Raw genomic sequence first — 13527 nt, 5'->3', positions numbered from 1 at the left:
AAGTATCTCTAGAGTAGGATATTGAGTCCTGTGGGCATATACCAAGTAGTGGTCATAGCTGGGTCCTATGGTAGATGTACTTTTAGTATTTAAGAATTCTCCATATTTACTTCTATGATGGCTGCCCCAGTTTTCAATCCCAATAACAGTGAATGAGAAGGGTTCCTTTCCCTGGATCCTTGCCAGCATTTGGGGTCAATTGTTTCCTTGAACTTAGCCATTCATTCATTCATTGTGACTGGGGTAAGATGAAATCTCAGAGAAGTTTCAATTTGCATATTTGTAATTGTTAGGGATAGTGAACACTTTAAAAAATATTTCTTAGCCATTTTTATTTTTGATAACTTTCTGTTCAGATCCATAGACCATTTTCAGTTGGGTAATTTGTTTTCTTGATTTCCAAGTTCTTTGTATATTCTGGATATTGATCTTCCAACAGGCTATAGCTGACAGATTGTCTCGCACTCTGTGGGATTCCTTTTCATTGGGTTGATTGTTTTCTTTACTGTACAGACGCTTTTTAGTTTTGAGTTCCCAGTTGTCAATTGATGGCTTTAATTCCTGAGTGAACAAAGTGCTATTTATGAAGATTTTTTTCCTACACCTATATCATGTAGGGTATTATCTACATTTTCTTCTAGCAGTTGGAGCGTTTCATATCTCACATACAGGTCTTTGACCCATTTGGGGTTGCTTTTTGTGCAAGGTAATAGATATGGATCCAATTCCATTCTTCTACATGTGTACATTCAGTTTTCCCAGCAGCACGTGTTGAAGATACTGTCTTTCAACAATGTAGATGTTGAGCATCTTCCTCAAATATCAGATGGTTGTAGCTCCGTTTGGGCCCCCTACTTTTTTCCATTGATCTACATGTCTATTTTTGTGCAAAGAACATATTTTTTTTCGTTTTTTTTTTTTTTTTTTGCTATAGTTTTAACTTGAAATTTGTAATGGTAATACCTCCAACATTGTTCTATTTCCTCAGGATTGCTTTAACTATCTGGGATCTTTTGTGATTCCATGTGAATTTTAGGGTTTTTTCCTATTTCAGTAAAGAATGTCATGGGGATTTTGAATGGGTTTACACTGACTCTCTAGATTGCTTTTTGGTAAGATGGTGATTTTCAAAGCCTCTTTCTTTATCAAGTGTGATTTTTTTCTTTAAGTCCATTTATATGACTTATTACATTTACTTACTTACATGTGTTGAATTGTCTCTGCATCCCTAGGATAAAATCAACCTGATTAGTGGTGGGTGATCTTTTTGGTATTTGCTTGATTCAGTTAACAAGTGTTTTATTGAGGATTTTTGAATTTATGTTCATTAGGGATGTTTTTCCTTACCTGATTTAGGCACTAGAGTAATACTGGCTTCATAGAAGGAGTGTGGGAGTGCTCCTTCTGTTTCTATTTTTGGAAGAATTTAAGAAGTATTGGTTATTGATCATTAAAAGTCTAGTAGAATGCTGCTATGAGTCAAACTAGGCCTGCATGGACTTTTTTTCTTTAATGTGAAAGCTTTTTATTACCATTTCAGTCTGCTTGTTTGTAATAAAGTGATGTTTCAGTTGTTGAACTCTTCTTGGTTTAACCTTAGTGGTTTGGGTGAATCTAGAATCCATCTATTTCTTCTAGTTTTGTAACTTAATAGAGTAGAGGTTTATAAAGTATTTCCTTACATTGTTCTGGATTTCTTTTGTTATCTGTAGTAAGATTTCTCTGCTCATCTCTGATTCTGTTAATCTGGGTCTCCTCTTCCTTTAATTGTGCTAACAGTCTGTTGATCATGATTATCTTTTCAAAGAATGAGCTCTTAGACTGGTTGATGCTTAACACTGTTTCCTTTGCTTTTGTTAATTTCTTCTCTGAATTTTTTTTTTATTATTTCTTGCCATCTACTCTATTTGGGCTTGATTTGTTCTTGGTTTTCTAAATTATTGAGTTGCATCATTAAGTCATTTATTTGTGGTCCCCTGCTCTACCTGGTTTCTTAATGTAGAAGCTTAAAGTTATATGCTTATGTTGTTTTCATTTCTCTTAGTTCCAGGAATTTTTGTTTAATTATTTCTTTAAAGGGCTTTTTAGATTATTTATTATTTTATGCATATGGGTGTTTTGTCTGCATGTATTTATTGTACCACCTTAGTGCCTGATGCCTACAGAGGTAAAATGAACCATTTGATATATGATGTCATTTAGTTTTGATGTTTCTCTGTTTAGTTTCTATCCAAATGACCTGTCTGTTGGAGAAAGTAGGGTATTGAAATTCCCTCCTATTTTTTTTGAGTTGGAGTTAATCTCTGTTAATCTGTGTCTTTAATTCCAGCAGTACACTTTTTAATGAAAGTGGATGTACCAGAGTTTATTGCATATATGTTTAGGATTGTAATGTGTTCTTTACAAATTATTCTCTTGATTAGAATGAGATATCCCTTTTTATATCTTCTGGTCAGTTTTAGGTTTAAATCTACTTTGTCAGATACTAGGATATCAGCACTTGCTTGCTCCCTGTTCTTATTTGTAGCATAAATCCTAATTGGTCTTAACAATTAAAAACCCAGAGTCAGATATCAGGGTGAAAGCTGAAAGAACATAGAAACAGAGCAGTGAGCCACTAGAAAGACTTCTAAGAATCCTCAGCCTGAAAGAGCCCAAGCTCCTCTCTCCTCCTGCCTTATATTCCTTTTCTCTGCCCAGCCAAATCACTTCCTGTCTCAATCTCCCTAGTGCTGGGATTAAAGTGATGTGTGTGTGTGCCACCACTGCCTGGCCTCTATGGCTAACTAGTGGCTGGCTTTGCCCTCTGATCTTCAGGCAAGCTTTATTTGTTAGAGCATAAACAAAATATCACCACATTTCCCCTTTTTGTCTAAAATAAAAAAGATTATAACTAATAAAGAAAAACTGTATACAATAAGTACAATAACTATATACAACATATACAAGCAATAATTACATCAATAATGTTTAGTCCATTAACATTTGATAAATTCAGAGAAAATACTCCATTATTTATCCTATTTTGGTGAGTCCAAAATGTTGTACCTAATTCACTTTCTATCCTAACTTGCATTACCAACCAAAAACTATCTTTTGATGTCTCTCAAACTTATACACTTTATGTCTCTTTAGTGAGTTTCTTTTCTGAATTTGTTAACAAGGAAAACTATAACTATTTAGTCTTCAACTCCCTCAGAGACCCGAGAAGGAAATAATATTAACCGAGTAAGCAGGAAGTACAAGCAAGCAAATTTCCAAAATTGTGAGAAATGACAGAAACAGATGGCTGTCTGGTCAGTCACCCAAGTTTCCTCTGCAACATTAGGGCATCCATCTTTGGCCTACAGGCCTAGAATATCTGACAGACTTATTTGTGAAGCAGGATCTTCTAAAGGGCTGTCCTACCTTGTCTTGGCAAGTATTGGCAGTCCTTTCTTTTGTGTCCTGCTTGTCCATTTTGGACAGCATACTGTCAGCAGCCAAGGCAAGGGCATTTTCTTGCCCAGTGTCTTACTTTTGCCACAAAGAAAGTAAACTCCAAATGAAGTTTCTTCAATGCCCATCATCTTCTCTGAAGTAGATTGGTACTGCCAGGAGCAGGCATGTCTCATTGTCATAAAAAAAGAACCTATGTTAAACCTATGTTATTAAAACATCTTAATTCCATATTCTGTAGACCTCTGAAGTGTTTGAAGATGACCTGTATATCTAAAATACATCTCTGTTTGACCTTTAAAACACACCTAACATGACTACAAGTTTGATTGTAATGACCAACTACTAACTTGCATTTCTTTATTATTCTAAATAGTTTGTAATAATAACTTTCAAGGACTAGCAATTTGCATAACGTTGTTAAATGAGTTGTATAGGTACAATACCTTGAACAAGAATAAAAATAAATGTACAGTATGTTCTAACAAGAGTAATCTCAAATTTGTATCAATATACAAAATTTGTATACACTATACAAAAATCCAATCAAATGTAAAATATTTAAAACTAGTAGTTGCTTTTTAAAAGTAGTTCCAGTAATCTATCTTTTTATCTTATTATATCTATATCCTCCCTTTTTTCTTTTCAGAGTAGATTCAATAATCTACCCTTTATCAAACCATTCCTATATCTGCTTTTTGCAGAGTGCATTTAATAATCTACCCTTTTTATCCTATCATATCTGTATCTTCTTTTTCAGAGTAAATTAAAAAATCTACCCTTTTATCCTATCATATCTATATCCCCTTTTTTTCTTTTTCTTTTTTTTCAAGCAAGAACCCTGAATCTAATCTCCTTTGTTCCGTTTTTTTTCCCTGACCATTACCAATACAACTTGTAACCAACCACCCTAAACAATGACAAATATCCATAAACTATTGAATGACCAAAAAACCACCCACTCCGTCTCTTGGGATTGTGGGCATTGTGTTCTTAAATTTATTTTCTGCTGTCTGGGGTGATGACATCTTTAGGGGATCCTGAAAAGAAAAATGTAGGTTAATTGTTAAGTCCTGGGAGAGGTAGCTGTATCATTTGTTGTCCAGTCTCTGTATAATGGGAAAGTACAGGGCTTGTCTCAAGTCCTGGCTAGAGTAGTCTGTGAGGTTGGATCACCACCTCAAAATTGTCTTGAGCAGTTTGTAGTCCAAAGCCAATCTTTGGGTGGTGTTTGTCAGCTTAGTGGTGTTACCATAGTTCTTGTGGAATCACCACTGTGGGGCCCGATCATCATTTTGGAGACTTCAAAGGTCACTGTTAGAATTAGTCATGGTTCATTGCAGAAAACTTAAACGTTTTAAATGTCATATGCAGCAGATCTCAAGGAGGTTAAAGGATCAATGTTTGTTATGTACATTCAGAATACAAAAAGTTAATTACTAGTTACCTGATAGAGACTCAAACCTGACATCACGTACAGGAAACTAGATGAAACCTTATTCTAGAATTAGTACTCTATATGACCATTAATATCACAACAAAAATTTAAATTTATATGTATATATATTGATCTTATAAATTTTAAGGTAATATTTATACTTTAAGAAAAGCTTTAAAGAGTTAAGATAAAACCAAAGGATTATGAAATTAGTGGCAATAAAAAGTCTCTAATTTTTTGTTTTTCTTCTGTCCCATATCAGGTGGCTCTTCTGACATGAGACAGAGATTTTGGATTTTACTTTAACAAGCATGCTTGGATTTAGAGAAGGAGAGAGCCACACTCCAACTCCAAAGCCAGCTTTAATTTTTAATTGAACTGGGACTACAAAAAGACCATATGCATTGTATGTTTGTAGAGAAAAGCAGAAACAAACATTAGGGAAGATTTATGAAATTTTATCCTGTTGGAGATGTGATATATCAATAGGCCAATTTACTCTTCTTCTTGGCAAATTTTTTTCTCGATGATTTGTTCTTTTTCTTCAGATGTCTCATTTGTCCACTGGTCTTCAGATTCCTTAGCTGGGTGCCTTTATTCTCCTGAAAAAACAAAACCAAAACCCTGCCTCACCCCTAACTTTGAGGAGGTTCTCTTTTGGCAAGTTATATCTGATCAAATGAGAAGCATTTGTTAATCTTATAGGTTAGTTTAGATTGAACAGCCATGCTGTTTGATGAACTATCACCTCTTCTAATCAAGAAGTCTCTCTTGTTCTGGTTTCTCCTGAAATTTTTATTTTATCTTCTAAAGTTCTTCTATCATCCCGAGAAGTATGGTTTTTTACAATAGGTATTAGGGCCTTTAATTGCTCTGGGAAGGAGTTTCCTCCATGATGACAGGAAACGATTGAACCGAATTTGACATGGGGACCAGGGAGAGGCCCCTCAAGGTGTTTCCAGATGGCAAAGGATAACCTTGTCTATCCTTTGTTGATCTGCATTCATTAGTCCAATGCCTGCTGTTGCTGCACTTTCTGCATACTCCAGAAGGGAGAGGTGTTCTGTTGGGATAATTCTTAGCAAAAACATTGTTTTAGGAATACCTTGTTTACAGTTCCTTTTTAGGTGACCTTGTTTACCGCAATTGAAACATTTGACATTTTGATTTTTCTTTAAACCTCTGGAAATCACCTCTCCTATCTAAGTATCATCATGGTCTTGAAATTCAATATTGATTATATCTCAGGTCCATTCTTCCAAGGGTGCTGATCTTGCCTTTAATGGCCTAATTACCCTTTTGCATTGTGCATTAGCATGTTCAAAAGCCAGAGATTCAATTATTTGTCTAGCTTCTGAATTTGGTATCATTCTGTTTTCTATTGAATTCAATCTTTGTAAGAAATCAGTGAAGGTTTCTTTTGGGTCCTGTATAACTTTAGTAAATGACATAATTTTCTTTCCTACTTCTTCAATTTTGTCCCAAGCATTCAAGGCTGCTGCTTGGCATAAAGCCAGGGCATGGTCATCAAATAGAGATTGCCTTTCTACATTAGCATAATCTCCCTCTCCAAGAAGTTGGTCTTGGGAGATTCCCATACCTCTAGCCCTACTTCCTTGTTCAATGGTCTTAGCCTCATCTTTCCACCAAGTCCTCCACTGTAATTAGGACCAGCCTCCAAAACTGCTGTAACAAAATCTCTCCAGTCTTGAGGGATAATTCTATTTTAAGTTGTCCATCTGCTTCACAAAAGGTGAATGCATGCCATATGAGACTATCACTTTCTTGAATCTCCTCAAATCTAACATCTAAGTCCTTCCAGCTCTCACACAGTCTAGGAGATATATATCATTTGGCAGTTCCTGTAAGGTTACTGGATAAATTAAGGTTGGCTGTTTGAAAGTCTTAGGCTGTTTCTCTGTAACCTTATAATGCAATGCTGAGATTGGTTATCCTTTAAATTCCTCTGTCTGGGTCTGAATATCTCAATGATCTGTTTTAACAAGCGTTCCTAAAACTGTTATCTTGGTACTCATATTGACAAACTTTTTAATGATAAAACAAAAATGATCAAACAAATAATATTTATAATTGACATTAGGTAAATCCCATCTACATTAATTATCCTCTTAATTTAATTGCTCCATTTTCAAACCATCTGGAATATTATCAAACATGAATTCTTCTAGCCTGTTTATACATTGGAAAATTTTTCTATGTCCTTCAACTATGGCTGATAGTCTTTCCAGGTAAATGTCTGGATTTGCATCTATGATCATTTAGGACTTAGAGTATACTAGGCTAGGCTTTTCTTGCCGTTAAAGTTTCCAATGAGAAGTTGGCTATTTTTATTTATTTATTTATTTATTTATTTATTTATTTATTTATTTATTTTTTGGTTTTTTGAGACAGGGTTTCTCTGTGTAGCTTTGTGCCTTTCCTGGAACTCACTCTGTAGACCAGGCTGGCCTCGAACTCACAGAGATCCGCCTGGCTCTGCCTCCCCAGTGCTGGGATTAAAGGCATGTGCCACCACCGCTTGGCAGAGATGTTGGCTATTCTTTTGATGGACTTTTTCCTTCAATATGCTTTTTTTGTTCTACACACTTTTAGTGTTTTAACTACATTATGCTATGGTAGTTTCTTTTCTGGTTCCGTCTGTATTCTGTGTGCTTCTTATATGGGTGTTGTATTTTAAAATGGCACAGTGGCAGCCTTGGCAGGTGGAGCCAAGGGGCATGGTGTAAAGTACCTCACACAATGCAGGCAGCACTCATGTGGAGAGTTTTATTAAGGTGAGAAAGAAAGGGGAAAGAAAGAGAAAATGGGCAGGGGCTGAGGAGAGAAGGAAAAAGAGAATAGAAAGAAAAGAGGGATGAAAGGAAGAGAGGAGGTGCATGCAACCTCATGGCAAGAGAGAGGAAGAAGAAGAAAGAGAGAGAGAGAGAGAGAGAGAGAGAGAGAGAGAGAAGAGAAGAGAAGAGAAGAGAAGAGAAGAGAAGAGAAGAGAAGAGAAGAGAAGAGAAGAAGAGAAGAGAGGAGAGAGGAGAGGAGAGAGGTTCTTAAAGGGGACTTTGTGCCTGTGCATAGAGACTATGCATCCATGCAGCACTACTGTGTAATGACATACAGCCATAGGACCTGGACTGTCTTAAGTATTTGCCTGGGTTCGCAAGTGCATCCTGACAGATCCCCCAGGGGTGGGCCAGGTAATATCTAAATGCTAGCATCCCTCCCTTTTGATTATTATAAAGAGGTGAGTTATGGATAGCAAGTGGGGAGGGATGAGGGTGTTGAATTCTCGAGACTGCTTCCGGCTGATTTGGGGTGGCCTGGGGAGGGGGAAGTTGGGAGTCATGCACAGTGGGAGGTGTGAGTGAAGAAGCATTCAGTTCGCTGTCATCCTGGAGATCCCTTGAGGGAACTGAGGAGGCAGGTTGCTAGGAAAAAAAATTGTTATCATGAGCCCCATGTTTAGGGCTAGCCATGGGAAGAATGATAACTGCCAGAAAAAGTGGAACAGAGAAGTGTTCTGGTTGTACAGAAGAGGCAAGAGTGGATGAGCCAGAGGAAAGAGCAGACATACCCTTGAGTCTAGTGTGGTGGTACCAGCATTGATGTTCCAGGAGCTTGGGGAAATGGCACACCAAATCGAGAGATGATGTGTTCCAGGAGTACAGGAGCCATTCCATCTGCTGTTTCCTTGGAGGTTAGGAGTGCATCCATCCTGTAAAGGTGTCAGTAAGAGTTAAGAGATAACGGAACTTTTCATGAGTGAGGACATGGTTGAGATCAACCTGTCAGTACTCACCTGGTTGGTGTCCTCAGAGCTAGTGCAGCAGTTGGTGGTGTTTCTGAAGGGCTCCTGAGGGTTTGGCCTTGGCATGAGTCGGGCAGGAGGAGTAGACCTGTGCAGGAACCTGCAAGTGTCTGTAAAACAACTGGAATAAATTTATATCTGTGTCATAGCAAAAGGCTAAAAATTGAAGGACTCCTGAAAAAACTTTGAAGTCCGTGTTCTATCAGTTTATCAAAACTGCATTTATCAATATTATAATTTTGAACCTCCAAAGTTACATCTGAAATCAGTTTCTCCTGTACCATGGAGTCTGTGAATGAGGCACACCTGCCTGTACTTTTAACAGGAAACTTGTTAATGAGCTACCACGATGCTTGGGGTTGGGGGAGAGCTGTAAAACTGGCAAACACCATTAGATCTGAGAAGGATAAGTAAATGAACAGAGGTGAGACAGCTTTCCACCCATGTAGGCAGTCCCAGCTTCTCTTAAATGTGAAGGAGGGCGTCCCATCCACCCCCATGACAGGAATTGGCAAGGGAACTGTGGGACCTGAGGAAGAGGTTAGACTAGAGTAGGTAGCCCCTGAGTCCAGCAGAAAGTCAATGGACTTACCCGATATCTGCATTGTCACCCCAGGCTTGAAGAGGGGAATGTGAGTCACCGAGTCTGGGCGCTGTCAGTCCTCCCCCAGGCTGAGGAGTTCAAAGGCTGGAAGAGTCAGATGTCAGTGTCGGTGAGGCTGGACCTCCATGGCACGGCATAGAGTTCAAGCCTGCACAGGGCATTCCGATCTCCAGTTTCCAGGCTGTCGGGAGACAGGGCATGGTCTCGTGGGTGGCTGAGGGTCAGGGCAATACCGTGACCAGTGGCTCCAGGCTGCATTTGATGCAAGCTTCTGGCAGAGTTGACTTGGGCTGAGCTCCAGTGAGATAGAGCAGGATGGACTTCCCTTGTTCCCTTTAGGGGGGCCCTGGTGGTCTCAAGGCAGCTGCCAAGGCGTGGGCTTGGAGCGTAGCCTTCTGTTGCAGCTGGGCCTGTCAGGAAGACTCAGCTGCCTCTTTTCAGGTGTTAAAAAAGCCATTTTCACCAATTCCTGTATGAGGATTGGGGACCCTCCTCACCTCCTTTAAAACTTACCAATATGGAAGTAAAAGTGAGAAGGTTAGGCATAAATTAGTCTTTGTTAGCTTTAATAGACCTTAGATGAGGAGAGACGTTCTCTAAGCCATTAGTTCTCAACTTTCCCGATGCTTTGACCTTTCAATATAGTTTCCCATGTTGTAGTGACCACCACCCCCATCACAAAATTTTTCCCATTGCTATTTCACAACTGTAGTTTTGTCATTGATATGAATCTCAATGCAAAAATCTGTCATGCAGATGGTCCTAGGCTACCCTTATAAAAAAAATTTTTTTAACCCACAAAGCGTCAAGACTCATGGGCTCAGAAGTTGCTCTAAGCCCTTTGCCAGACTGCTTAGGTCACTGTCTAGCTGCATCACATGACAAGCAAAAGAAGCAAGCTCATTGAGGGGCTAGCTAAGGCAGACACGGGTGGTTTTCTTGTTGCTGCTGCTTTTCTCTCATGGATCCACTTTTCAGCAGAGCCATGGAGTTTCTAATGACCCCTAAGTGGTTAACATAAAAACAGCATTGCTCTCCTAAGGCCTTGCATAGGCCCCCTTGTTGAAGAAATGATAACCAGGGGGACCAATTGAAAGAATTTTAGATCAAGACCTCTTCAGTCCTGGAGAACTATTTCAGCTAGAGAGGAGTGTGATTCCTCTAAATGTATAACAGATTTTCCTAGGGCAGTGATATCTGTATCTGCTGCCATTTTTAAGACCCTGTAGTTCTGATCTTTGAGTACAGCCTGTAACAGCCAGATTATAATTCTGAATGAGTTATACAGAAACAATAATTTCTTAAAACCATATAATACCTCTTTGGTTCTGCATAAAGAATGTCAAATGTCTTTTGCAGAAACATTTTAGTTAATCTATCAATTGACAACTCTGGGCCCAGTTTACTGGTATGTCAATGAGCATTATAAGTAGTCATTTTGTGCCCTATGCCAGGGAGTTTCATTTGATTCAGCACTTCAACCTGTTATGGTCAGGGAGCATGAGGACTGCATAGGTGGGCTGGGGTATGAGGCCTTCACCAGCTTAGTCCAACACACAGTGAGTTCAGTTGAGGCTCGGCCCAAGGATTGTGGATCACGTGGCCCAGCTGCCACGCTGGGCCAGCACCTGAGATGTGCAAGTAGGGATCAGCCTGCAGGTTTGGAATGGTGTAGGCAAAAAGGGGCCCGGGAGACTCACTAGGCCCAGCAGGTGCATAGGATGTATGACCAGGGATAGGCCTGGGGTCAGAGACAGCATATTTCCTGACAATTTGTGAGGACACCACATCCCTGACCCCAACTCCCTCTCATCCTATCAATATCCCCTTCTTTACCATGCCCTTTCCCAGATTCATGAATTAAGGTTTTGCTTTCTGGTCCACTTTGTTTAACCAGGACCCTTTCTGTCATCATTGGAGTCTGGTGGAATCAGCAATGGGTACACAATTGAAGGGTTTGACTCTCCTTTTCCACGAATCTATTATTAGCTGTGAGTGCAGCAGTGAGAAGTAGGTCATCTCAAGCCCCTCACCCCCGATGACTCCTGAGGAACCCAATCCCATGTAGACCCAGTGGAGACATCCACAACTGTAGTTCGTGGCTGCAATGGCTGTGTCTGGCCCAGAAAATTTCACAGCCCCTTTTCCTTATCTCTTGTCTGTTACTACCTATTTTTTTCTTTCTTCTTCTGTTTTTTCCTGTGAAGGTTTGGTTGATATTACAAATGACCCAGACTTTGATGGAATCTATGATGAAGACATGAACGAAGATCCCACATATGATCCCAATAGCCCTGAAGAAAAGGCTGTATTTATGAAATATGCTGAAAACATTATGCTAAAGCTCACATTCAGTACCACACAAGTTCAACAGCATGAAAACATCTTTATATTTGAGACCGCCTATTGGCTCACGAATGCTATAAAGTACAATCAGGATTATCTGGATATTTGTACTTACCAGAGACTACAACAAAGGCTGTATCTTCAAAAAAAAGTTATTCAAAAACACTTTGAGAAAAAAAAAGAAATCAGAAGAGGGATAGGCTATCTGAAGTTAATATGTTTTCTGATTCCGTTTTTACTCAGTTTAAAAAAGAGGATGAAAGTTCCATATTTAAATAGTCTGCTTCCACCGTTTTCAGGTAAGAGAATAAGCAAAATTAGACTTCATCTTTACTGGAATTTCAGAAAATTGTTATTTTAATTATTTACTTTTATTTCATGTGCATTGTGTTTTTGCCTGCATGTATGTCCATATGAGGATGTTGGATACCCTGGAAATGGAGTTACAGACAGTTGTGAGCTGCCATGTGAGTGCTGGGAATTGAACCTAGGTCCTCTGGAAGAGCAGCCAGTGCTCTTAACCATTGAGCCATCTTCCCAGCCTCCAGAAAATTATTTTTTAAATAAGTAGTATATATTTTTTTCATTACTTTCCAGTAATCCAAGCTGATTATTTTTATCAAATGATATAGTGGTTTGGATAAGAATGGCCCCCATATGCTCATAGATTTAAATGCTTGGTCTTTAGGGAGTGGCTCTACTTGGGAGGAAGTTTGCCACTGGGGGTGGGCTTGGGGGTTCCAAAAGTTCAAGTCAGGCCCAGTGTCTCACTCTTGCTCTGCCTGGGGATCCAGATGTAGAACTCTCAGCTCCTTCTCCATCACTGTGTCTGTCTGAGTATCACAATGCTTCCTACCATGACAATAATGGACTAAACATCTGAAACTGTAAGCCAGCCCCAATTAAATGCTTTCTTTTATGAGTTGCCATGGTCATGGTGTCTCTCTATAGCAATAGAACACTGTAGGAGTTGCTGTGGTCATGGTGTCTCTACAGTAACAGAACACTGACTCTAAGAGTTGCTGTGGTCATGGTGTCTCTCTATAGCAACAGAACACTGATTTTAAGAGTTGCTGTGGTCATGGTGTCTCTCTACAGCAACAGAACACTGACTCTAAGAGTTGCTGTGGTCATGGTGTCTCTCTACAGCAACAGAACACTGACTATAAGAGTTGCTGTGGTCATGGTGTCTCTCCATACCAACAGAGCACTGACTGAGACAAATGGAAATACCTACTTAGTTCTTTATAAATGGAAATGACTACTTGGTTCTTTAGAGCATCTCTTTTGCCTGAAGAAGCTCAAGAGAGTTTTTATTGTTGTTGTTGTTTAAACAAAAGTTACCAAAGTCACAGAATTCCAACCCAATAATTGAGGAGTTATATGTTAGTATTGACTCATAGATGTCAATCAGAATATTTTTAACAATGCCTTTGAAATATTTATACAGTAAAACCACTAGAAATGCTCAAAATGCATAGAAATATATTTTATTGCCAAGCAGTGGTGGTGCACACCTTTACTTAATCCAGGGTTAAATAAATTAATCAGGATCTCTGAGTTCGAGGCCAGCCTGGTCTACATAGTAAATTCCAGGACAGCCAGAGCTAACCAGAGAAACCCTGTCTTGAAAAACATATACATATATGTGTGTGTGTATGTATGTATGTATGTATGCATTATATAATACATTAACAATAATGTATATAGTATTGATAAAAATTAAATACATGGATATATGTGTATTTATTTATTTATCTATTTATTCACTGGTAGTCCTGATGGCACAGGCCTCTAGTCCCAGCTGCTCAGGACAGAGGCAAAAGGATCACATACTGAAGTCTAACTTGTGAAACAGAATGAATTCAAGGGTATCCTAGG

At 38.9% G+C, this 13527-nt stretch overlaps 1 protein-coding gene across 2 annotated transcripts in view; it reads left to right on the top strand.

Annotated features, from left to right (window-relative positions):
- Positions 1–13527, top strand: part of Ankar (ankyrin and armadillo repeat containing) — a 63844-nt gene that overhangs the window by 3706 nt on the left and 46611 nt on the right. For both annotated transcript variants that reach the window (XR_005092688.1, XM_028886994.2), the window contains exon 3: positions 11508–11945. Coding sequence is in view for 1 of the 2 variants with exons in the window: in XM_028886994.2 (XP_028742827.1) it covers positions 11508–11945 (438 nt within the window). In the remaining variant the exon portion in view is untranslated. The remainder of the gene's footprint in view (positions 1–11507; positions 11946–13527) is intronic.

This window comes from Peromyscus leucopus, chromosome 13, assembly GCF_004664715.2.
Source record: "Peromyscus leucopus breed LL Stock chromosome 13, UCI_PerLeu_2.1, whole genome shotgun sequence".
NCBI lineage: Eukaryota > Metazoa > Chordata > Mammalia > Rodentia > Cricetidae > Peromyscus > Peromyscus leucopus.
This window is presented reverse-complemented; position numbering and strand designations above follow the sequence as displayed.